The 26054-nt window shown below is 37.4% G+C and overlaps 1 protein-coding gene across 1 annotated transcript in view; it reads left to right on the plus strand.

Moving 5' to 3' along the window:
* nav1b (neuron navigator 1b) overlaps positions 1 to 26054 on the plus strand; it is a 59362-nt gene that overhangs the window by 12929 nt on the left and 20379 nt on the right. Inside the window, exons 4-6 of the mRNA XM_037678841.1 lie at positions 6789 to 6891; positions 10473 to 10826; positions 25429 to 25573. Of these exons, the coding sequence (XP_037534769.1) occupies positions 6789 to 6891; positions 10473 to 10826; positions 25429 to 25573 (602 nt within the window). The remainder of the gene's footprint in view (positions 1 to 6788; positions 6892 to 10472; positions 10827 to 25428; positions 25574 to 26054) is intronic.

Below are 26054 nucleotides of genomic sequence, written 5' to 3' on the forward strand. Positions count from 1 at the left end.
ATCACGTCTGCTTCAGCATTTTCCCACAATTCTCAGTGGGGGCTTACTATCTTAGCGCTGTAGTGGCCAAGCCATGTATGACAATCCTCCTTAAACTATTTTTTACAAAATTTGAGCCTGATGCGTTCTAGCATTGTCATGTGGTTCATATCTTCAGTCAGAGAAGAACAAGAAAATAAATATATATGGGAATAAAACAAAATCAGTCATTTGGGATATTCAGTTTGCTCGTCCTCAAGTATTAGACATTAACTTGCTGCACCCCAACAAACTGAAGTACCCGCACATATACTGTATGTATGGGTGGCATGAAGCAAAGTCAGTGCATGATTTTTCTCTCCAGTGCTCGGCAAACAAAGGACCATTTCAGAAAGGATTTAGTAATGTTTTTAAAATAGGTTATTTATGAGTTTGCAAACTTTTTATAAAGCAGTCACTATCAGTTATAAAACAGTTGTACTGTATACTGTCCATACACTGAACTAGGCTCAGTATTTGGAAAGATCAAGTGTTTCACTTTTGTTAATTTATTCATAATGTACATTTCAAATATCAACCATTTGGCAGTAAGTTTCTTGCATGTAAACACAAAGAGAATTTTAGGTCCATTTTATTGGGTATGCAAAGTTGTTTAGATGAAAAAGTAAATGGAGTAATTAACAATGTTATAGTACCTGAATGAATAAAAATAAATATATTGATCTTGTTGAATGAGCCTGTTTGGGTTTATGAAGATGTTTTGCTTCCTTATAAAGAATTTTCATTAGTTTCTTCACAGTGAAAGTGTGTTTCTTAAAGCCGCACATGCAGTTCCAGTACTTTGTATTTTCACTGCATCGTGTGGTTGAAACTCCTCTCACCGCACACAGCTGTGTTTTTCTGTGCATCTTTTTCTTCAACGTAATTTCTTCAAACATTTTAAGAAATGGTTCACCACCATCCCTCCAGATTTTAATAATGTTACACTGTTATTATCTCAATTTTAGTAATTTTCTTGATCTCCTTTGAAGTTGACTTCATTCAGACCAAGAATTTGACCCTTCTGAAACAAACACCACCTCAAAAACCACAGGATGTGGGTGTTCAGATAATAGGGAGCTATTTACTGCATCGTTTAGGGTTACTCCATGAAACACATTAACTGCAGATTTTAGTCCAAAAGTAGGATCTAATCTGTTAGCCTTGTTAAACCCAGTTGGGGACATTTTCTTTTGTATTTTTAGCTGAGAAAATATATAAACTTTTCAGGCTATAATATTTCATTTGAAAGAGCAGCATCTAAACTCATTATCACACTGTGCTTGTACAGTGAGCATCCTTATTACTGTAAGCTGAGCTTTTTTATGGGCATCAGTCCTTTCAAGGCCTGTTCAATGCTTAATATTGAACTGTTTCAGAAGCTTAGCTCATTATGAGCTCCCTGGAAGGATGTTTTTGCTTCTAGACAGGAGTCTCTTTGTTTTACAACATGACATCAAGGCTTATTGACTCGGATAATAAATAAATTACTTACGATTGTGCTTGTATAGCACAGGAACATGAACATAGAAGTCAGAAAAATATTGTAAATACTTTGAAACCTTGAATCCTGATTAATCAGTCGAAATAAGGTTTAAAGTTGTGGTTTTCATGTTGTCAGGATAGTTCAAGTTCAAGAATCGTTATTATCTCCGAGGGGCAATTTGTTTCACAATCATAGACACACAAAACATCCACACTAGTCAAGACATTAAGACGTTAAAATAAAAGTACAAAAATTCTCACTGTTTGTTGAGGAGCCTGATCAATACTTGAATGAGTTCGTCCTACATCTGGACAGCAGATACCCACGTCCAGATGGAAGAAACCTGAACTCACCGTGGAGTGGATGATCAGGATCTGCCAGAATCAGCCTGGCCTTATCACTGACCTCGCCTTGTGTAGGTCAGTGAGGTTCTATAGGACTATTCCAGCAGTTTTGCTGCACATCCTGACAATCCATGAGAGTTTGTTCCTGTTTTTGCACATCAAAGGTCCAAACTAACAGATTAAGGTGAAAGTTAAAAGAAACTCAACAAAAAATGAATAAAACATTCTCGTAAAAGTCGAATCAACATTAAAACCACGAAGCTTCAGATAAAAATACATTCTCTGGTGGGCCTACTTACAAAGTGAGTTCACATGTGCATCAAAGGTCAGTTTGTCATCGAGAACAGTTCCCTGATATTTATATTGATGCACCACTTCAACAGCTTGACTATTAATGACCACATGAGTGACAACTGAAGAGTTTTTTCTAGAATAAATGACCATCTCCTTTGTCTTAGAAACATTTAACTTTAAAAAGGAAGACTCGCACAGGATAGCAGGCTCACATCCATGAAGAATAGCACAGGACAGCACACACGCAAACACAACACACACAAATAATGACAACAAAGGAATGAACAATACTGACTTCACTATGATTGTACGAGATCTGTCATCCCAGATTTCTACAAATACTGTAATGGCTCATAACTACTGCCATGTTGGGGTAAATCAGAGAAGCACTACTCATTTTGTTTTAGGCATCTGAGGCACATGGGGTCACAAATGCTCACTCATGTAGTATTTATTATTTACAATGAATATTTAAGGACATAAATATAATTTTCAAGATGGTTATTTGACAACTAAATACATTTTGGGGCTTAAAAATGGTCTTTACATGCCACTTTTCTGAGATGATTGATGTTCATATTAATATTTAGCTCTTGGTGAGGATTGTTTCACAAAAGTCACACAAGTGTATTCAGAAAGTATTTTAAAAGCTTTAAAGTTTTTCACTTCAGGGAAGTAAACTTTTTTTTAGCTTTGTCCCCCATTTTTAATTTTTTTTATTATAGTATTTTTTAATTGATGCTTTCTCATAGTCTTTAAAATTTAAATGGGTTCCGCTAAACTCGGTGTAATAAGTACACTTTTATTTGAAAAGATGTGAAATCTGCAAATAAAATAATTTTATAAAGTCAGCATGGGAACTAAGACAGAGTGCTGCTGATCTTAATTATTCATGGTTACCCAAATCCATTTCCACAATACATGCAGGAAATTTAACAGGGATTTGTCAATGTTTAAAATATTTTTTTTCAAAGGTTCAATTGTTTATTTTAGTATAAAAAAACTTGCCATGTTTTAGTTTATCTGCACATGATGTGGAATGATTTTTGAAATTAGGAGTTATTCATGAGATTTTCCCCGATTAGGTCAGTCTTACTTCACTCATAACAGCATGTGTTGAAAAATGTTTATTACTTCTCAAAGTAAAACCATCTGAAAGAAACGACTCAAATGTGCTGTTTCAGTATTATGTCCAAGTTTGCCTTCTCTATAACAGGCATCACTGCATGCAGAGCATCAGATGACCGCCAGCTGTTAAAAAGAGACACGGAGAATACTTCATACAGGATGTACTCGAAGCAGATGTGATTCACACATGTGCCTCGTTTTCATCATGCCTGGTTCTGTGAATAAATGTTCATGTTCATCCTTGCTCAGTGTATTAAATCCATTAGCCTTGAACTTAGGAGGCAACATCAACAACCTAAAAAGTGTGTCCACCACATGCAGCAATAACAGCTTAGAAGCACCTTGACTTTATTACTTTAACTGAGTTCTGTGTTTTCCCTCATGCTTGTAGTAATGAAGTCAGTGTGTACAGAATCACGTGAAGCTTTCTCTGGTAAATACTGGGTACGGAGAAAGCCAGAGCATTATAAAAATATAACCAAGAGGAGAAATGTCTCATAAAAACCATATACAGGTATTTCCATATTTGTGGCCATTTTGTTATGCTTCTTATTTACATTTTAAATAAGTGTGCAGGTCAAACTGTTTGCATTGTGACCAACTTCCATCTAAAAGTGAAATATTTAAATGATTTTTAGAAAGTATGTTCAAATTATTCTCATCTTACAGTGAAGTGCACTCTGTTGCTTTCATTTAATTAATGTTGACATATTTTGTAACTAAAAAGGCAACAGCTGTGTTAATTGTTCTGCTTAGTTATTTTTTGTTATTCAAAATTCAGGATTATAAATAAATGTAGCAAATAAAACTAGAGACATTGCATTTCCTGTGAAAATGCAGTGTGAATGCTTATTGCTGAAGAACTTGCTGGAAAAACAGCTGGAAGTAGCTAAAAACATACTGATATGTAGCTAAAATGGAGAAAAACCTAACAGCAGAAGAAAGAAGAAAGAACACATATTTGGCTGAATTAGGTATAAACGAACAGAAATTAGCACAACAAATAAGAAATTAACTAAAAAAATCTGAAATTAGCAAAAAATAGCTGAAAAGTAGCTGAAAAAGCAGAAAGAAGCTTAAACTACCAGAAGGAAGTGGAAGGAGCTTTTATTGTTTGTTTTTAAATCCCTGAACGTTCTTGCACCATCATATCTATCTGAGCTTCTTACCCCCTACATCCTTTCTTGCAATCTCAGATCCCTAAATCTGTTATTACTTTTCACTCCCAGAGCTCGACTGGTGACAGAAGGAGGGAGGGCTTTTATGGTCAGGGCTCCTAATTTGTGGAATGCTCTTACTTTAAATATTAGACACGCCTCTTCGTTGTCTTCTTTTAAATCATTAGTTAAAACTTACTTGCTTAATAAGGCTTTTAATATTTGAATTTCTTTCTTTTTTATAATGTTATTTTAATTGATTTGGTATACTTTTGTGTTTCTGATGTCATTTATGATGTTTTAATTTATTAATGTGAAGCACTTTGTAACATTTGTTTGAAAGGTGCTATAAGAATAAAGTATTATTATTATTATTATTATTATTATTATTATAAAGGAGCTAAAAAGCGGAACTGGCTGAAAAAGCTAAATTTAGCACAAAACAGCTAAAAAGTAGCTGAAATAGCAGAAAAAACTGAACCTAAAGAAGAAAGCTAAAAGGAGCATAGCAAGCTAAAATTAACAGAAATAAGTTAATTACGCTGAAAGAGGCAGAAATTACCAAAAAAACTTGAATTTATCTGAAAACAGCTTAAATGAGCTAAAAATGCTTAAAAAAGTAGCTGAAAAGGTCGAACAAGCTTAAATTAGCAGAAGAAAGCATAAGGAACACATTTGTTGAAAGGAGCAGAAATCAGCATAAAAAAAGTGGAGATTATCTGCAAAAAGCTGAAATTAGAAGAAAAACAAACAGCTAAAAAGTAGCTAAAAGGCAGAAAGAAGATGAAATTACCAGAAGGAAGTAGAGAAAGGACATTTTTGCTGAATTAGGTAGAAAAAAATTGAAATGGGTGCAAAAAATGTGGAATTAGCTGCAATTAACATAAAACAGTTAAATAGTAGCTGTCTGAAATAGCATAATTTGCAGAAATAAGCTGAAAGGAGCATAACAAGCTGAAATCAGCAGAAAAATGTTAGAAGCACAAAAATGTTGTAGTTAGCAGAAAAAATCTGAAAGGAGCACAAAACAGCTGAAAAAGCCGCTGAAAGTAGATGGAAAAATGTTAAAATTTGCACAAGGAAGCCAAAAGAAGCTGAACAAGAAGAAAATGTAAAAGGAGCAGTAAAAGGTTGTAAACAGATCTAAAGATTTCAAGGATGTAAAACGAGCTCAATTCATTTTCTATGAGAGAAAAAAGTGACAGAAAAGGCTAAATATTCCAAAAAGCTAAAGTTGTACAAATACCAAAAGTCACCTGTATGTGTTTTCAGCGTTAATATTTTGGATACATTATAATCATTGATTCTTTGACTTATTTAGATTATTTTCCTGTTTTTCAAAGTGGCTGCAGCATCTTTCAGATGATCCCACTCATCAAAACAGAGCATACACGTGCAAAAAGCTGGATTTTAATCTCACCTATAACTATTTAAGTCTCTATCTCCTCCTGTGAATCGTTTCCCCTTTTATTAAATTAGAGAGATGATCATATTTCACAAAGTCGATGTACATCTAATATTTAAAAAATAAATAAATAAAATTTGTGGAAACTAAAATCAGTTCACTAGATGATGATTGCATTAAAAAAGCCCCAGACTTGGTATTTTATCCCTACGTTATTGCAGGAAATTGCATTGGAATATGCATATATTTTTTAATAACATGATATTTCTAATTGCGCCCCCCCCCCCCCCCACCCCCCCACCCATGCTCTACTGAAGTTATTAGTAATATTTCAAACTTTCCAGTTAATTCATTTTTCTTTCCTCTGGGCTTTCCTTTTCTGTGTTTGCTCTGAACCAACACTGCAGTTTTAGAGATATGGAGGTTCCTGTCACAGTTAACACAACAACACCGCTGATATTGATTTGACATGGACCGAACTCAGTGGCCGCATGTTTTACATTGGATGCAGCTTGGTCCGAATACGCTGACGAGGAGTGAATTTGTTCTGGCTGTAACTCAGAGAGTTTTACTGCTCGTGCCATGATTGTTCAATATAATGCACTGCAGAACAGAAAACAAGCTTTCAATAGGCAAACATCTGAAAAAGATCCTGTTGTGGTTTGAATTTGTTAGTTACAGACAACATCTGAGTTTTCAGCTTTGGGATGTGCCACTTCAGTTCAGAGGGGTGTGGTTGCCACATTGAAGCAGCCCATCAAGTAAAATGTGTTGGCCTAATGATGTGAGCATGCACTGTTTGGGTTCTTACATGGAAAACAGCTGTCAGACACAAATAAGCCAAGCCAGAATGCACATGTAAAAGCAATTTCTCCGTTTTAAGTGAATACTCTTAGAAAACAGACCACAACAATTTAAAAAAAGGCATTTTCTAAATGACTCTTATTTTGTCACAGATCCTGAGTCCCAGAGGAAGCGGACGGTGCAGAACGTTCTCGATCTCCGTCAGAATCTGGAAGACACGATGACGAGTCTCCGGGGCTCCCAGCTCAGTCACAGGTGAGCACAAAACATCCGAAAATAAATTATTTTAAAGTTGAGATTGATGTAAAACATGTGATCCAAGCAGGAGTTTGCTGGATCAGTTCAGCCTGAAGCCCAATCAGTAAACAGTCGTGCTGCTTGGAGAGTCGGTGCACATCTGGCTTCCATCCCTCCTTAACGGCCTTTCTGTGTTTGATGCTGATGAGTGAATTTCAGGAATCTTTTGTTTTGGGCTAATCAGCAAAAGACACAAACAGAAATGTCTCAACCACCACAGTACAACACAGTTTTGAAGGCAAGAAGGATTCAAACAACAAACTCCGTCGTTAAAACTTTGATCGGGTCATTAGAGTTTAATGTTCTGTGTCACAAAATAAAGCTCTCGTTTTACTTATTTTTATATTTTATTTGTATTTCTATGTAAATTCGATATGAAAGAAAAATTATGCTTATGTGCAGTTTCCTAACTATATTGTAAAGGTCTGAGATTCTCTGTGTTTTAATATTCTAAACATCAATGAGACAAAAAAAAGGGCAACATTTTTTTTTTTTACACTAAATGTGGCCTGTTCCCACATCACACAGAGACTGCATCGCTGTGTCCTGCAGACTGAGGTGATCAGAGCATCTTCTGGAATGATCAGACCTCCTGTCACTTAGGAAACATGTTTCTGTATAATGAGAAGAAGGAGGAGAAGGAGGAAAAAGAGGGAGGAAGAGGAAGAAGACAGAAAGGAGGAGGAAGAAAGAAAGGAAGAGGGAGGGAGAGGAAGGAGGAAGATGAAGGGAGAGGAAGAAGAGGAAGGCAGAGAAAGAGGAAGGGAGAGGAAGAAAAAATGAAGGAAGAATAGGAAGGAAGAAACAGAAAGAAGAGGAGGAAGAGGAAGGAAGAAGAAAAGGAAAAAGAAGGAAGAAGTGGGAGGGAGAGGAAGAGAGGAAGGAAGAAGAAGAAGAAGGGAGAGGAAGAAGGAAGAGGAAGGAAGAAGAGGGAGAAAATGAAGAAGAGGAAGGCAGAGAAAAATGAAGGGAGGGAAATTGAGAAAAAGATTTTTGATTTTTAACAAAACTTTATTTACACAATAAATTAACACATCAGTGTTAAAAACAGGTGATCAGGACAAGCTTAAAATAAAACATTTACATGAGGAGCTTGTTGTATTGTAGTTGTCCCTGCACAGAAATGGAGGAGGAAGGAAGAAGACTTCTTGTAACCCCACATGCAGATCAGTGTATTCGTTCAGCTTCTGTTTCCACCAGTGCACCTGGATATCTGCTGCTCCAGCCAGTCATTTGATCAAAAACTGACATTTTTATCAAACTTGTTCCATTTTTCAAAAACACGTGCACTACACAGTTACTCTTTAAGATTCCTCCTGTGGAAGAAGATGACATTGATGCGGTTCAGGAACTGCATCACAGCTCAGACCTTTAAAGAACCTCAAAATCTACACATTGTTGTGTAGCACAGAGGATAAAACATGTGGCTCATGCCAAGTGTGAATAATCTACAAAATAAATGACAGATGAAGCGGTATGCAGGAAAATTGTAAAAATGGTTTAGTTGTCCTAAACTGATCAAGAAATAAAATAAGCGGATATCTGTTGACTGTCAGCGGCGAAACGGAAGGGATTAAATTAGTCCGCTTTTGTGTAAATTAACTTTTGCCACCACACTTAAGCATCTGCTGTGTTAGCTTGTTGTGCTGTTTTCCTGATCATAAAATAAGAAAATGAAATGACATTTTATTTGAATGTAATAAATGTTAGAATAAATCACATAAATATGCATCAGACCTGACTGCTGTTTTTACTAGACTGCTGTTTTACTGAGCATCAATCATTTTCTTCATAAAACAACATATTCAGATAATTTAAATGTTATATTCTTGTTATGCTTAAGCTAATTTTGTCTGTAACGTCATTTCATTAAAAATCCTTAAGTTATAAAAACTTCTAGTACTTTTAGTACATTTCAAATTATTGAAAGGCACAAAATTAGTTTCAATATTTTGTTTTATGTTATGAACTTTCACATTCGTTTGCTGAAAATGAATGCATAAATGTAGCAGTCAAGTCAAACAGCAGCTTTCACCTCATGTGCAAAGTGCTCCACACAATTTTAAGACACGTGAAGTTAAAATCAGAAGAAAAACAATCTTTTCTAACAAAACATAAAACAAAATTAAAAAAAATCAGCCTCTTTAATAATGAATTATCCATAAGCAGAGGATAAAAATACTCATGTTGGTAGGCTTTGCAATATTTATTTGGGTGACTTGGTTCATGAAGTTATATAATCGACAGGAACTGAAGATGCTCAGAGCTCTTTGGTGGGCGTTTTAACCCTGACCTACATACAGTATAACAATAAAAGCCTAAATTTGGTATTCTCATACAGACAACAGGCATACCAGAACTTTTAACTGTATTTTAGGATATAAGGCCATCATTGTTGTCTTCAAGCTGTGAGAGGTATCAGGCTTTAATCTCTGAGGATGTAGTGACACAACTATCGTATCTGGGACAAGATCACTTGGTTTGGACGTTCTTTCAGGATCAGTGAAGTGCATTTTGGGTTTTGTCCAGACTCTTCAAGGCTCAAGGTTCTTTATTGTCATTTGCACCACATGCACAAATGAATAGCAGCATGAAATAATCAGCAGCATGAGATTAACAGCATGGATAATCAGCAGCACATATCAACAAAGTGGCATTACATTAGGGATTTATGAGTGGTAAGTGGACTGTACTTATATAGCGCCTTTCTATCTTATTTCAAGATACTCAAAGCACTTTCCACTACAATCTGTGTCCTCATTTACCCATTCATACAGCCCTCTACTAGATCTCTACAAAGCTAATTGAACAAATTATTCTAATGAGACTAATCAGTGCTTTTAAATCACATTCATACACTGATGGGACACACATCAGAGGCTATGAGGGGTTCAGTGTCTTGCCCAGGGACACTTCAGCATGTGACTGCTGGTGGATTCAAACCCCCAACTCTCGCATTGGAGGACGACTGCTCTAACCACTCAGCCACAGCCGCCCCTGTTAGGTGAGTCTAACACCTTCAGGGTAGAAGCTGTTCCTCAGTCTAGCGGTTCTACACTTAATGCTCCACAACCTCCTTCAAGAGGGGAGCAGGGCAAAAAGTGTGTGTGCTGGGTGAGTGGGGTCCTTCATGATGCAGGTGGCTTTCTTCCTGCATCTGGAGGTGTAGATGTCTGTGATGTTGGGGAGGCTGACTCCAGACTTCTGTGCAGCCTTCACCACTCTCTGCAGAGCTTTTCTTTCTGCAGCTGTGCAGCCTCCATGCCACACGTTGATGCTGGAGCACAGGATGCTCTCCACTGCACACCTGTAGACGGAGGTGAGGACCGAGCTTCCCAGTCCAGCTCACCTCAGCCGCCTGAGGAAATAGAGACTCTGATGTGCTTTCTTGATCAGGCTGGTAGTGTTATTGCCCCAGTTGAGGTTGTCGTTCAGATGCACACCCAAGTACTTGTATCTGGAGACCACTTCCACTGCATATCCTCTTGCATGTGAAGTGCTTATTAATAAAGGTCCAACCTGCGTGTTTCTCTGTCTAGCTGTATGGAGAGCAGTAACGTGGGCTATGACAGCGATGAGACCAATGCTCGCAGCATATCCAGCCTGTCGAACCGCTCTTCACCTCTGTCCTGGCGCCACGGTCAATCCAGTCCCCGTCTCCAGGCCGGCGACGCCCCGTCCTCAACAGGCAGTGGATACCAGGGCAGTAAAAGCTCTTCGCAGTACACAGCTCACACAATGCCTGCTCGCTGCTCCAGCCGCCTCAACAGCACATCCCGCATCGAGCTTATAGAGGGTCTCGATGATGCTGACCTCAAGTCTGGTTACCTGAGTGACACTGACCTTCAAGGGAAAAGCCTGCCAGATGATGAAGATGAAAACCTGGCTAATGGGTAAGATAATAAACTTTAAACACTTGTTACCATGACGGCAGGAGCTAATCAGTAGCTGCAGATGCCTGAATGATTGTTTGTACTTGAATGTTTTGGATGCTGCACGATGAAGGCCCAGTTTAGAGTTGCTGTTTAATCGTGTGAATGTTTATGAAGCATGCACACTATTGTGATCTATTTTTCTTCTGTACATTTTCAGCATCTTTCTCATTCCACAGTTTTTGTGCTATTTCAACAAATCATATATCAAAATGTTCATCTCGTTCAGGAGAAGGGTGCTATGACTTTTGGTATTGGTGCAACGTTAGTTTTTTTAAAAATATTTAGCCTTTTCTGCTATTTTTTTCTCTTAGAAAATGAAATGAGCTCATTTACATCCTTCATATCTTCTGTTTACAACCTTTTACTGCTCCTTTCATATTTTGTTCTGGTTCAGCTTCTTTCAGCTTCCTTGTGCAAATTTCAACATTTTTCAGCTACTTAGTTTCAACTAATAATTTCAGTTGTTTTTTCAGCTGTTTGTGATCCTTTTAGATTATCTCTGTTAACTACAACATTTTTGTACTTCTAACTTCTTTCTGTTAATTTCAGCTTGTTCTACCTTTTCAGCTGCCATTTTAGCAGTTTTTAGCTAATTGAAGCTGTTTTCAGAAAATTTAATTTTTATTTAGCTAATCTCTGCTACTTTTAGCCCAATTAAATTATTTTTTGCTAATTTCAGCTTGTGCTCCTTTCAACTTATTTCTGCTAGTTTCAGTTAGTTCAGCTACTATTTAGCTGTTTTCTGCTAATTTTAGTCTTTTCAGCTAAATCCAGATTATTTGCAATAATTTTAATTTTTTTCAGTCTAATTCAGAAAAAAAAAAGATCTCTCTCCACTTCCTTCTGGTAACTTAAGCTTATTTTTGCTGTTTCAGCTACTTTTCAGCTCCTTTTTTGCTAATTTTAACTTATTTTTAGCTAATTTCTTAACTTTTTGTGCTCATTTCTGCGTATTTAAACCTAATTCAGCAAATATGTTTTTCCTGCTTTCTTCTGCTAATTTAGGCTTGTTTGTTTTTTTTCTTTTCAGCTACATTTCAGCATTTTTTTTAGCTAATTTCAGCTTTTATAAGCCAGTTCTACACTGCACTTTTGCAGGAAATACAATTTCTTCAGCTGTACTGTAATTTGCTTAAATGACAATGTTTACTTAAAACTAACATTTAATTATTACCAATGGAGAAAATGTATCTGTATCTCGGCACCAATGCAAAACTTGATGCCATGGGTAGGTTTCTGTTTTGTTCTGGTCAGTTTCTTGGCATACCTAAGAGCTTCCATCAGCAGTTGTTGAGGTCACACATTATTTTCTTACACTCGAAGGAGTTTTCAAAGTGACTATTTGCCAACTATGCAGGACACATTCAGATGTTTTCACTGAGGAAAGAAGTCATCAGGTTACACAGTAAAAGGCTTGTAACATGTTTAACAGTGACTTCGTAAAGACCTTAGTCAGCAGAAACGAATGCAACAAACAGTTCATATCTATCAAATTACAATTTGCAGCTCACAGTTGTTGTTTTCTACTTGTACATAAATAACATCATCATCAATGCATTTTTATTTTTATTTTTTTTGCTCGTGTCATTTGTGTGTTTGGGTCTAATTTGTTCCAACAACCTGGCAGAAGAGAGCGAGTCTCAGAAAGAGGAACAGACAGAATCAAGGACAGTTCTCTGGAGTGGAGTAGCAGCTTTATCGCTGTCACTCATACAGTGGGATTTAAGCTCAGCCTCTAGAGCATTCACTGGGCCCTGCGTGCCAGGTCACATTTTTAATAAGTGGGTTAAGGAGAAGAAAAGGCAGTGACATGTTTCCATTATTTGATGCTAGCTTTAAAAAAAGTGAGCACTCAAACACTGCAAATTAAAGAAGTTTGGACTTGGCCTGACTTTTCAACACCGCATGCCAAAGGATGCACATCATTTTTTTAAACGTTTTATGTTTTTGTTAATCATCATGCCCTACTCTATAAAGTCAGCTGCCAACACAAAAAATTCAACCTAATTTTGAGTTTTGAGCAATTTCCTGCTGTTTAAATCTAATTTTTGCATCAGTCACACTACCAAAAGGCAAAGAGAGAAGTTTTTGCTTGTTTGTTTGTATAATGAATCATATGACATATTTAATTAAGTTATTGTTGAAGGTACATCTACAAAGGGAATCAACTGTCAAGATTGCTGCCATAGCTAACTGGACTTAGCCAAAATGAAAATGGCTATAACCCCAATATTTTGTTACACATAATGAGATTAATTTTGTTTGGTAGTGGCTGTGGGCCATCTTCATCACATGCTCCAAGTGCTTATGCATCGCCCATATCTTTGTAATATCGGGTGCGATCCTGCATAACATTATTTACAGGGTATGACTAAGTCAACCGTAACTCTGTTGTTTCTCATCAAAATATAATCTTGGGTTAAAAGTCTGGCATGTAAGCTGGACGGACAACGTGGCCTTTAATTTCTCCCTGATCTCAAAACATTTTCATGCAAACCTCTATGTTGCATTGTTATAAAACCAAACTACAGTCATTTCTGCTGCAAGTATACTCATGCTGTGGCTCTGCAGCAAGAAATAATTCTGCTTCATAAACATGATAACAACCTTTGGTGTTGATAAGCAGCTAATCCAGTTTTTGAGGCCGTCGCTGCAGCTTCATGTTCCAATTTCCCTGTTAAAGAATTCCCCTGCACACTCTGTGATACATTTGCATTCCTACTACATCCCCTTGTACACACTTACAGTGCAGCTCATTGAGAACCATTAACTTACAGCTTTTGAAAATAGATCAGGCTCCTCTACTGTAACCATGGAAACCAGCTGAGGATCGACTATAAGAGGAGGTGCAATTTCTGTTCCCTTTCAGTGAAGCCTCCCGTTTTTCATTTTCATACATTTCATTGATCTGAACTTAACCTTGACATAGTTTTTACATCTAATTATTGAAATTTGCCACCTTAACACATCTATATTGCCCCAACAAGCACCCACTAAAATTGTTGTACCTGCTTTAAGTCTTGCTGTGAAATAAGAAAACAAAAGGTATGCCATTTAATCCTTGTTTCACATTTTAACAGCAGCACATTGCTCGTTGTGCAGCAGGTATTTGTTGATCCACACCAGACAGCACTGGATAATCAAAATATGCCTGTAATGACTGTATGTCCTCCTCATCAGTAAAATGATCCAACAACATAGCCTACAGAATAGCAGTCTTATCACCAGCTCCATCTTTCTGTCAAATGGGATTAGTATTCTCTAAATACTAAAATGTTGCTGAATGAACTGATTTGTTCTAGTAATGAAAATAAAATGCTCAAATGTTTTTGAGTGACCATGAAACCAGCCTTCCTAACGCACAAAATTATCATATCAATGTCTGTTAGAAGAAATCTATCTAAACATTAAATGAGAAGTCTATAATTAGTAAAACCTTAACATTTTTTGAGCAGGTTTTGACTCATTGTATTACGGGCCCTACACATTTGTATCAATACAGTAGTCCCTCATTTATTGCGGGGGTTTGGTTCCGAACCTGCCTACAGTAAGTGAAACTTTGTGAAATAGCAACGTTCTATTTATTTTAGTATTTATATATATATTAAGGCTTTATAAACCCTTCCCACACTCTTGCAATGCCCTAAACTCTTAAGCCTGCATCATTTTAACAACATACATACATTACATATGTAGTTACTAAGTTTTACTTACCAGGCTCTGCAGAACAGGAGCAGCTCTCGGTTCCAGTCCGACTCGGTTCTGTTTCTGCGGATGTACCCTGCAGCGATGAAGCTCACAATCAATGTACTAAACTCGTAAACCTACACATTTTAACAACATACTTATATGTACCGTAGTTAATAAATTTTTACTTGCCAGCGCGTCCCCGCATAGAGGTCCTCGTTGGCTGGCTAGGACCTCTCAGGTCCACCGCTGAGTCTGGAGGTCCAGTTCTGGTCCGGTTCAGTGCAGCTCTTGAGCACCAAAGCACTTTTGGAGGTTAGAGATGGGGGGCAGACTTCGGTTGGCTGGCGTGGAACCGTAGGTAGTCCATTTGAGTCTAATTCTGGATGAAAAAAGTCCTGATGGGCTATGGAAACAGCTCCGGACCTTTCGGCACACATTTCCACGATTAAGTTCTCGTTGTCTGGATACTAGCTCTCAAAATTTGCCAGTGGGTTTGGCAGTCTAGTTCGGCTGTGTTTCTGGTTTGGTTTGGTGGGTTCAGTGCGGCTTCTCTGCATCCACTGGGCGGCGATCAGATCAAAACTTTACCTTTTTTTTTCAGCAGAAGGAAAACTGGTCTTCTGGGTGGGGCCCTGTTGCCTTCTGGGAAATGTGGTTATTATGAGCGGGAATTCAGTGGAGGCTTACTGAGAGAACATTACAAAATGGTAGCGCCTGTCCGAAGTATTTTATTTTTTGTTAACTTTTTACTGTACATTACTGTATCCAGTACTGCCCCAACCATGTGAGTAATAGTAATGTTGACAATCATATCCTGTACATATGTACAATATTATGGACTTCATGTCCACAAACCACGATAGAGTGAGTCCACAAAGGTTGAACCGTGAAGCAGTGAGCGACTACTGTAATCTGTTTGTTTCTTCAGGCCATACTGTGTTGAGCTCACAATGGTGTAGGTCAACCTGCAGACACAAAGCTGCAGTGGTTACTAATATTTCATTATGCATTTTTTTAAGCATGTTTCATCATCACCTAGCTTGAGTACAAAAATGTTTGCATATTTTCATTCCAGACAAACATGGTTTATGAGAAACCCGCAGAGTAAATAATAAAGCTTTCTGCAGAAAATGATAATATTAAAGTGGCTCATACAACCAGAAACAAGTTCACTGACGCCAACGGACTTGAAAGATGCAGCTTTGATGGTCTAGACAAAAAAAATCAGCATATTTTAGAGGCTTTGAAGTGCAGCTTTGAGTTTTATAAAATATAATGAATGAAGAAAAATGTTTCAACAACTTTATAGTGTTATAATTTAAAATGTGATCGTCAATACCATGAACTCCTTTTCCCTTCTATCTTTATCAGCTACAACTTGGAAAAAGTGAGATGTTTTTATTGCCATAGAATATATATGCAATATTTAATAAAATGCATGCAATTTTCCATCTTCCCTGCAGCAGACCATTTTACTTGAACAAATGGATCCCAGGATTTTTTTGCTCACTGCACTAAATTTGATTGAGCTGACCTCAGCAACGCTGTGGATGATGGTGTTTCAGATCACCCTGCTTCCTGTGGTGACATCCGTCACATCAACTAACAGAGCTTATAACTTGCATTATCATCAAATAGCAAGTTAGATTATACAGGAAATGGATATTTTACCTGTAAACACACCATATTATTAGTGTTTGTTTGAAATCTGGCATTTCAATAGTAAAAACATTTCAGCAGTCTGTATAATTTATGTGGTGCTTTATCACTTAGTTTGTGCAAGCTGAGGTTCAGTGCTGATACAGATTGAAGAGGTGACATTCTTTGTTATTTAGCTGATGGGATGGATACAACTGTTTATAGCAGAATACGTGCTTTTAGACAGTTTATATGCCTGACCATGCTAATTATTTACAAGAGGTTTGTTTTAGCATGTAGCAGTTTGAAATTATAAAATGTAAGATCTTAGGCTGCTTTAAATAAATCTCTAGCAAGCTGAAGAGAAAAGCAGCAGAGCTGATTTATATAAGGACTTGTTGAAGATTGTAAAGATCATTAAAACGTACTGGAGAGCTCACTTTAATCTGCCGCAACAAGAAAACTTCCACAATCAAAAATATTTTCCAAGATCAATACAAAAACAGACAATTTAAATATTTCTATTCATAACTCATTGAAACTTCAGACATGTCAGTGAAACATTACAGGTTTGCAGACGCAGCAGATTAGTATTTGTCGATGTCATGTTTCATTCGTCTTGTTGAATTAGTCTGTCTCATCTGATGAGGAGGTTGTTGGTCACTTTCACCAGTCCTGTTTAAGAGCTAAGGAAACACCTGACTAAAACTCCTCAGTGTTTTCAATGCAATGGTCGTATTTGAATTGCAGCCATTTTTAAAGATTTTTCATTTAATAATGGTGATAATTTAGTTTTTCCGACATTCCTGGATCGAGAGTAGGTTTTCTGTACACCTTCAAAGCTTGTCGTACAAAGACTGTTAGTAAATTGGTTATGGTCAAAATGGGGATGTTAAAACTTAAAATAAAAGATGGTTTGATGAAGCTTTTGCTGTTTGTAGCTTGAACTCAACACAACAGAAACGATCAAACACATGTTCCACAGTCATTTATAACGCAGCTGTATTTATTGATACTGACCATATTATATTGTAATAAATATTTATTCAATAGAGGAAAAAAAAAACTACCTTTGTTTAGGAAGCTCATCATGTTTTGAAGAAAGAAAAAACTGTGTCTTCAGACATTTACAAGGTGATCAGTCTATTTGCTGACAATAATTTAATTGAATATATTATAAACATGTTGACATGAAACATGAGATTATATCAGTGGAATTTCACTCATGGAATAGGTTTTAAAAACAAAATAATCTCTTGGATTAATGATGTTTTACGAGATCTGCAGCTTTCACGTGTTTAAATCTCCACACAGGAGCACATGATGCTCACACTAAACACTTGTCCAAATGAGGTAATCTCTTTGTTTTGGGCTGCATTGTTCCTTTAAACACCGTGGGTGTGAGGGCAGCCCGTAATCTGAGCTCCTGTTTATACCAGCATGGAGGCAGCGATGCAGAGCAGAGGAGGCTGGTTCAGCAGCATCGCTACCGATCATGATCATGCACCAGCATGGCTCGGGAAGTGCTGCCATGGCAACCGTCTTCCACTGACCCAGTGATGTGCTGCCTTGTGTGTCAGTGTGGTAGCCGCTGAGCGAATCGATGTGTGGAGGATGTGCGTGAGTGTCAACTGATGATTGATGTGAGCGAGAAAGAACCAAAATAGAGGAAAATAATACAATTATAAAAAGATTGATGAAGAGAACAGTTTTGTCTAGATTATTTTATTATGGATCTGTTGGGAGACAGCTGTCTGCCTCTAAATCAATCTATGCCCTCGTGGAAATAACTGTTTTTAGTGGCATAGAGTGTGGAAAAAGCAAATTTGTTCAGATAAATTGTGTGCATTGGATGCAAATAATCATAGAGCACATGCAGAAATCACACATTCATGCTCACATGCACACACACCCTGTCAAGTTATAATATATGTATCTTTGTTCCTGTTTCTATAAAAGGTAATTAAGTCCATAACTTCATTTGTCACTGCTCCTGCAGTGTCATTTCCATGGAAACAAAGATAAAGATTTAACCATAGAAATTGTAGCAACTGTAAAACATTTTGCTTGTACAGTATTTAGGTCAGTTTTCTAAATGTTGGAGTACTAACAGCCTCACACACGGAAACCGTGCCTATCGACAAACACATTCTGTAATGCACTGAGGCTTTGCTGCAGTCATCTGATCCTGGATCTGTGCCCTCAGATGTCTGCATTCAATTTCCCTTTCCTGTCTGAGTTGGACCTCTTTATATTTACTTTGTTACTTTGCTGACTGAAAACCTTACACGTTTTCTGACCCACTTTAAACCTGTCCATGCAAAAAAACAAACAAAAAAGTTCCTCTGTTGGCATTGCAGGGATTATAATTTTTAAGAGGCCACCACTTCAAGTGAGCCCTTTGAAAACAACAGCTTGATGAGAATTACTTTAAAATTTCAGGTCTTTCTTGTTCATTTATGCAAATAATTTTGAAACATGGTGGCGTATAATGTACTTTTTCAATTTGGCTGATACAAGAGAAAGACAAATAATTAATTCTCAATTACACTTTAACTTACTGTTGAACAGACAGAGCTTAGGTTTTCCTAATGCCAGCAGCTGGAAAACACATCTGGGGTCAATATGGCGCGCTCAACAACAGTCATTGAAATACAGACTTACAAAGGCTCCATCGTCACCAAAAGAAGTGCCTCCTCCTTCACCAGTGTCCTCAGCCCTGTGAATAATGAACCATTCCAGAAGCACCCCAGGGAGAATGAATCACAGTATCATGTCTGTGTGTGGTCGACTGGGTGTGAGGTTTGGATTTCACCAGTGTCTAACTAACACTCAGCCCCAGGTGGATGGTGTGAAACGGTGTTTTAGTGCTTAGATGTATGAATCATATACTTATAAGTTGTTGAAGTTGATACAGTAATGTGAGGTTTTGGTTATTTTCCTAATGCAATTTGCTGGTTTAGTTCGTCTTAGAGTGCATTGCCAGTCAGAAAGAGAGGAGTTCAACTCCAATAGTAAGATTTTTTTTTTTTAATTTCTGTTAGAACACACATTTCTAGACTAACTCATAAAATAGCAGAACGTGATTATGGCATCACAAGGCTTCCGACGCATCTGTTTGCATCTGCAGTGTCACAGGGTGCAGCTGCATTCATGAAAATTCTTGATACTAATTTAAACTATACACTTGTTTTTCTCAGCTAAAAGATGATCCCATAAGTTCATTTTGCTTGCTGGGCCTGCAGAGACGAGGCGAATGTGCTCTCGGACTCAGTCACGGATGTATCTCAGACCCATTTACTTCTTCACACTAAAAGATGACAAATTCATTCTGTTTACTTATTGTCAAGTTTTATACAAATCAACATTATATCAGATGTGTGGCTTTTTATCTGTACGCTTCTTGAATGAAAAATATTCAAGCAGACATAAATCTCTGCACACGGTGTTTAAAGTAATTTCTCACATTGTGCTTCAGAACCGAATCTCCACAATAAAGGAATGTCTACTCCTCTTCAGCATCAAGCTGCTCAACCTCTTTTTTTTTTTTTTTATGTCAAGTGGTGCTTCATTTTAATTCACGAGCATGCACGTTACATTGTAAATGTGTGCCAGGCTGCTTGTGCCTTCTGCTGGAAATCTAACGTCATTACACCCCAAGGAAATAAATCACAGCAAGTTGTTTAAAGATACTGTAATGTCTGGATTGAGAATGTATTTGATGTGTTAAGTTTAATTAAGAGCTGCTTTTCAACATAACTTCTAGATTTATATTTATATTTGACCCACTTCAGTGTCAGTGGTCTACAAGATTTGATTGTTTCTCAAATGCAGTTTTATATTCATAAGAATTTCAGGTTCACTGGCGGTGAATTTATAGATTTCTTGTTCCACTTAGCACTCTATTAAAATAAAACTTGTTTTCACATCTAATAAATAGTTACGTTCACGTTCAATACCTCAAGTGAATGAGACGTGGAAGCAGCACAAGCAGAACACTACAGGATGGTTAGACATCCATAAAAATAAAAGTTAAGGACCATGTGAGGAACTATATATCTGAACAATAATATGTTGCTAAATTTTCATTCAAATTCTTTATGTCTCTGCATTTAGAGCTTGTAAATATCCCAAAATGTTAGCTTTACATGAGCAAAACATACAGAGGGTGTCTCCGTTTGCTTCTCAGTGTGGTCCACTTGTTTCTATATGGAGCAAACAGGAAGTGAACGCTGTTTGGATGACCTCGTGCTTTGTTGCTGTGGGGTCTTGTTGAGAGATAAACAGGACACGTGAACGTCACAGATCAATTTATGCTTCGTAAACTGTTTAGATCATTAGGGAAGAAATGACACATACATTTTAGGTATTGCAGAACACAGACGTTTGACCTAATCTTCATACTTTTTGTGTAATTTTTAAGCTAAACAACACATTAGTAACACAAATGTCAAAGAGCATTTTCGTTATAACAAAAACGTGTGGAGAAAACAGTTTTTTGTTGCATCGTACTGAATCCGAAACCCTCAGCTCCAGATCCTGGGTGAACTAATCCTGGTGATGTGGACGAGGTGTGGGGCGGTCTTGGCCCAGAGCACTGACCTCCTGGAGCGTTTTACTGAGATCACCAGAACTCTGTTCCACTGCTAATAGCAGGGGGAGGGAGATTTTCCAAGGCTACTCATGCACCGCAGGAGATCCCTGTCTCATCTGTGGCTTCTCCTCCAGTGGTTGAGATTTTTTTTTACCTTGGACAGTTTTTTTCCAGTTTAAGAACAGACGGTAATTAAAAAATGTAGAAAATGCTTTTTTCTTCACTTAATTCATTTTGGTAATCACACAAAGTTTTCTTTATGGAGTACTTGAATCTAGAGTACTAGACTCATGAATCTCTAACCAGAATAATCACTGTGAAAAACCATATCATGTTGCTGCTGATCTGTTTCATGTTGCTGCTGATCTGTTTAAATGTTGGTGTGTTCGTGCGTGCACATCTGCTCACAGACTCATGTTCATGTTTGTGCTGATGTTCAATGTTTTTATGTTATGAGTGCTTAGTTTATATTTAGTTGATGTTTTTCTTAGTTCATATCTTAGATGTTATTACTGTTTTTCTTATACATTTTATTGTTGGATGTAACTGGGACCTTGTGTACATAATTTCGCTCCACCACATGTACCACATGAGGTGCGAATGACAATAAAGAAACTCTGACTCTGACTCTGACTCTGACTTGGACATTCTTTTTAAAACCTTAAACTGTTGAAGTTTGAAGTCATTATAGTGTGTTAAGATCAAAACAGAGTTGAAACTAATAATTGGAGTGTTAAACAAGTTTGGACATCTTTTAAATGACATAAACTGGCATGTTACATGTCCTACAGCATTATATTTACCTCTAAAAAGTCAAATGTTGGCACAGTATACAATTTCAAAGCTGCAGCACAAGTCCTAAAAAAGCATAGAGATTTTTATTTTACATATGTCTTAGAGCGATAATTCAGAATGTACCAATGGACTTTGTAAAAAATGACAACATCACTATAATCCGGCAGAACAGTTAATGAAAAAGAAGAGAACTGATATCCTGATGCATGCTCAATAATCCAGAGAACTGATGTTCCAGTTTTACTCCAAAAGGCTATAAGAGGGTGACAAATGTAAAGTGATTCAACTTAACACAGTAAACGCCCATCATGGATTGGTTATGCCCACAGGCAATTGTTATGAATCTAAACTCCATTAAAATCATCAAATGATGATATATGTTATATTTTGAACTGTTTTATATTTTACAACAAAGTCTTGTATTTAAGAAAGAAAGCAAATGTGATTAAAAGGAATAAATGGTGTCTTAATTATACCAGCTTTATTTAGACTGGTCCTAGGAGGTAAAACATATTTTTCTCTAAAATAATTAGGTAAAAATATATAAACAAACTGATTAACTGGACCAGAGTTTGAGAAAAAGGGAAAGAGACTCCTTTGTGATTAACAATACGTTTAGCAACAAGAAATACAATCTGACACTGACCAGAAATACGTATTTTTATTTCAAAACCTAGTATTTTTTTTATTTGTTTCATTCGCAATTAAAATAAATAAATACAAAATTGCCAGGAAAATTCTTCATATACCCTCATGCAAAACTCTGGCTTGCAGACTCAAAACAGTTGACTCGTAGATGGCATTTCTTATTATCTCAAAAATGCTGCAAACATGCAGGTTGAAGCAGGAGAGAACATCAAAACAGATTTAAATCTTGCTGTGGGCACACACACACACACACACACACACACACGAGTGCTGTATTTCATGATTTATTTCAAGGTAAGCAAATCATACAAATGTTTTATCATGAATTGTTTTTATAATTGCACAAAACATACTTAAAAGAGCCAATAAACTATCAGACAAATTAAAGATGTGTGTATGAATTAAGTAATTCACAATTACGTGTTTGATTGTTGCAACCCAACATATACTGTACTGTAGGGAATGCAAAAATAAAGTAGAATATTAGTGTTAGTAAACTATTATTCATAATAATTTGTTTAAAAATGGCTAAAGCGCCAGAAGTCCTTAGAAAACTACGTCACTCTGCAAAGGAGCAATACGTGTTGCCATGGTTACCTCGCAGACCGTGGTGCTCTCAGTCTCAGTAAAAGCAGCGTCTCTCTCTCTCTCTAGTCTTTTTCTCCCGATGGGAGCAGAGAGGCAGACGGTCTTCTCTTCTGACTGAATAGGTGGTGATAAAGAGTTCGCTCGCGCTGGATTTAAAAGCCTCTCGTGCGGATAATTACAGGAAGCTGAGCTCAATCCAAGCCACAAACTGGGGAAGTCACAAATGAGCGGCCGTGTTTTAATTGGGAAAGTGTCTCCGCTTCAGTCGAGGGCACGACGGACTTTACGTTTGACTCCTCAGAGGTACCTCCGTTTGTCGACATCGTTAAACTAGAGTTTTCTGTCTTTATTTAGACTCTTAAGCATTTAATCTGCCCATTTGTTGCTTGTAAAACTTCCAGAATGTGATAACTTAGTGATGTTTTTAACTTCATGTCTTAAATTTCACTTTTATTTAAACTGGGACATTGAAAGCCTGCTGAATACAAACTGAAACTTTTTTTTTTCCACTGCTGTCTTTTCTAAAATGTGAACATGGTTTTCCAGCAATGCCTTTGGAGACATTGGGGAAGAATGCAGAGCTGCCCTCTGTCTGTTATCTTAAATAATGAAGTTTAGCTTCATTATTCAGCTGCAAAAGCCTAATTGTCTTTATCTCATAAGAACAAATGCGTTGTCTTAATGTGTATTTAATTTGACTTTGAAATAAAAATAGCACAGTTAGTACAAGAACATGAAAACTTAGTGATTTGTATATGTGATAAGTTTGTTTTGACTATGATTGATCTGTTTCTCTGCTTCCACACTTTTGGTCTGGCAGTAAAAAGTGTGTGTGTTCAGTAACTTCAAAGTCTACAAGAAATGTGGGAAAGCCAACACCTAGCCCCTCAGACATCGTCTCCAACCTAAGTACAGGCGCACAAATCAGAAAGACATTGGAGGCATGCCATAAATAATAATAATAAAAAAAGTTAATTGCCACCCTTCGTTGATGTACTACTTGCTCTCTCTGGATTCTACCTCTGAGAGCAGACAGGCTTGTAATATCAGCAGCCCACAAACCTTCCCGACTCTTAAGCTGCCATGGCTGTGGGGATTATTCATGTCTCCTCTGACAGAGAAGGTGTTGTCTGAGAACGCCACAAACATCTGCACTCGGTAAATATTGCAGTCGCATGGTGTTTGAAAACTTGTGAACAGATTATCAAGTTGACAGTTTGTTGTTGAAGCCTGTTTTTGCATCTGTGCAAAGTTTACGAACGCTCAAAATCAACCGGTGTTACAAAGAAGTCATTTACTGCCTTGCAACTTGAACTACCACTCAGTTGGAGCCGTGCGATTATGCTCCGTTCAGAGCGTGCAGAGGCCATTTTTGTCTTTTCCTGTGCTCTTCCATGTTCCATGCCTTTACTAATTGCAGGCTTCAGAGCCACAACGAGGATGTTCAGCTCAGTGGGGAAAACCAAAGAAAGGGAAAAGAACTGATTCAACTCGAGCAGTGAGTCAGCTCTAAAGGTTTATATTAATTTACCTTTTTTCCACGGAGCTGTATTTTCACGTGCCAACGCAAACGTAATAACACCTGTGGTTGCCCCGTGGTAATGATGGAGAGCTAATCATACAAAATCTGAGCTGGACATCCTCTCAGCTCTTGAAATTTAGCATTTTAAAATCCAACAAGACATTATTGCTCATTTAAAGCACATGTTTGTACTTCTATTATAAAAGATGAAGTATTTTTTTCTTCTTTAATGTTTTAGCTGAGTTTCTATATGTGACATTTAGTCTAAAATTAGTGAACATTTGGGGTCTGAGGGTTTCTGATTGTCCTCATCTTACTTTTAAATACATAACAGAAGACAATGCATTTCCTAGATGTCATAGTTTTTGTTTAAGATAATTAAGCAGCACATTTTGGCAAGTTTCCCTTGAGACTAGAGTTTAGGATCAGGGTGGGTTGTTCTTTGTTAAAACCTTTCCCGGCTGTCATTGTGATTTATTAAGACGTGTATTTTCATATAGTAAAATTAGCTTTCCAAATTGTCCATAATGTTATGACTGCTGGAAGGGAGTTTCCCACAAAAGTTATGGTTGTTCGCTAAGTGACATTTCCTTTTTGGAACGTTTGTAAATGAATTGGTTTACGTGGTGAAAACGTTCCAAGCAGGCATTAACTTTATGAAAAAGTGAAGAAAGATTACAATGAGCCAAAATGTTGAAAATCCTGGATTTGTCATTTTATGTAAATCACATCGTCTTTTGCTATCGAGAATGTCTGGTCTTATTACGTTCCAAGAAAAACATCAAAGGTTTACAAAACATGAAGTGAGGAAAAAAAACTGGAACCGTTCCTGAGGATTTGACCGTTCTGCAGCTCTCTGCTCTGAAGTATTAGCTGTTTCAAAGCAGCTGCTGCCAAATTTGAATTAGCTGCTGGTTTGACTCCAGGAACCGTCTAAACCCGTACATATGGAGATTACCGCTGTCACTTTTTGCCTTTTCCCCACATTTAATACACAGACTTGTGCATGTTTTTGCGGTATACGACACCAGAGTGGATTGGTAATGAAATGTGTTTAACAAAGTGAGCATGTTTTGTTGTTTCAGCTGGGATGAGAGCAGCTCCATCAGCAGTGGGCTGAGCGATGGTGACGGCTCAGAGAATCTCAGCTCAGAGGAGTTTAATGCCAGCTCCTCTCTTAACTCTCTCCCGAGCACACCTTTGGGATCAAGACGGAGCTCTTCTGTCATGGTGAGCTGAAACACCTAAACAATCGAATGGTCTCAACTGTAGCTTGTTTATGTGTATTTTTTGTACAATTTAGCAACTTCTGATTATTCCACTGCAGATTTTTATTTTCACTCAAAGACATTCTGTTTTCACTGGACGTGAGCTTTTTCTGCAAATAGTGAAACTGTAGGTGTAGAGTTTGTTAGTTGATTGTGCCTTAAGGCTTACTGTATTTTCCGCCGTATACGTCGCTCCACCCTATAAGTCGTATCAGTCCAACTATGTCTAATAAAGTGGAAAAAGCCATAAATGCATCGCTTTGCCGTATACGTCGCATCTATTATGCGTCACTGCTGATGTGTTGCGTTTGGTATGTTGGTCACCGCTGACAACCCGGGAACGTAGGCCGGTGTTGTGCCAAAAATCGATTGGCTGCCAAATGGCGGCCGTGGGAGTGTGCACAGGAGGACGTTAACAAGAATTTAACAAGACTAACACTTAA

The sequence above is a fragment of the Nematolebias whitei genome, chromosome 7, assembly GCF_014905685.2.
Source record: "Nematolebias whitei isolate Nwh7 chromosome 7, NemWhi1, whole genome shotgun sequence".
Lineage (NCBI taxonomy): Eukaryota > Metazoa > Chordata > Actinopteri > Cyprinodontiformes > Rivulidae > Nematolebias > Nematolebias whitei.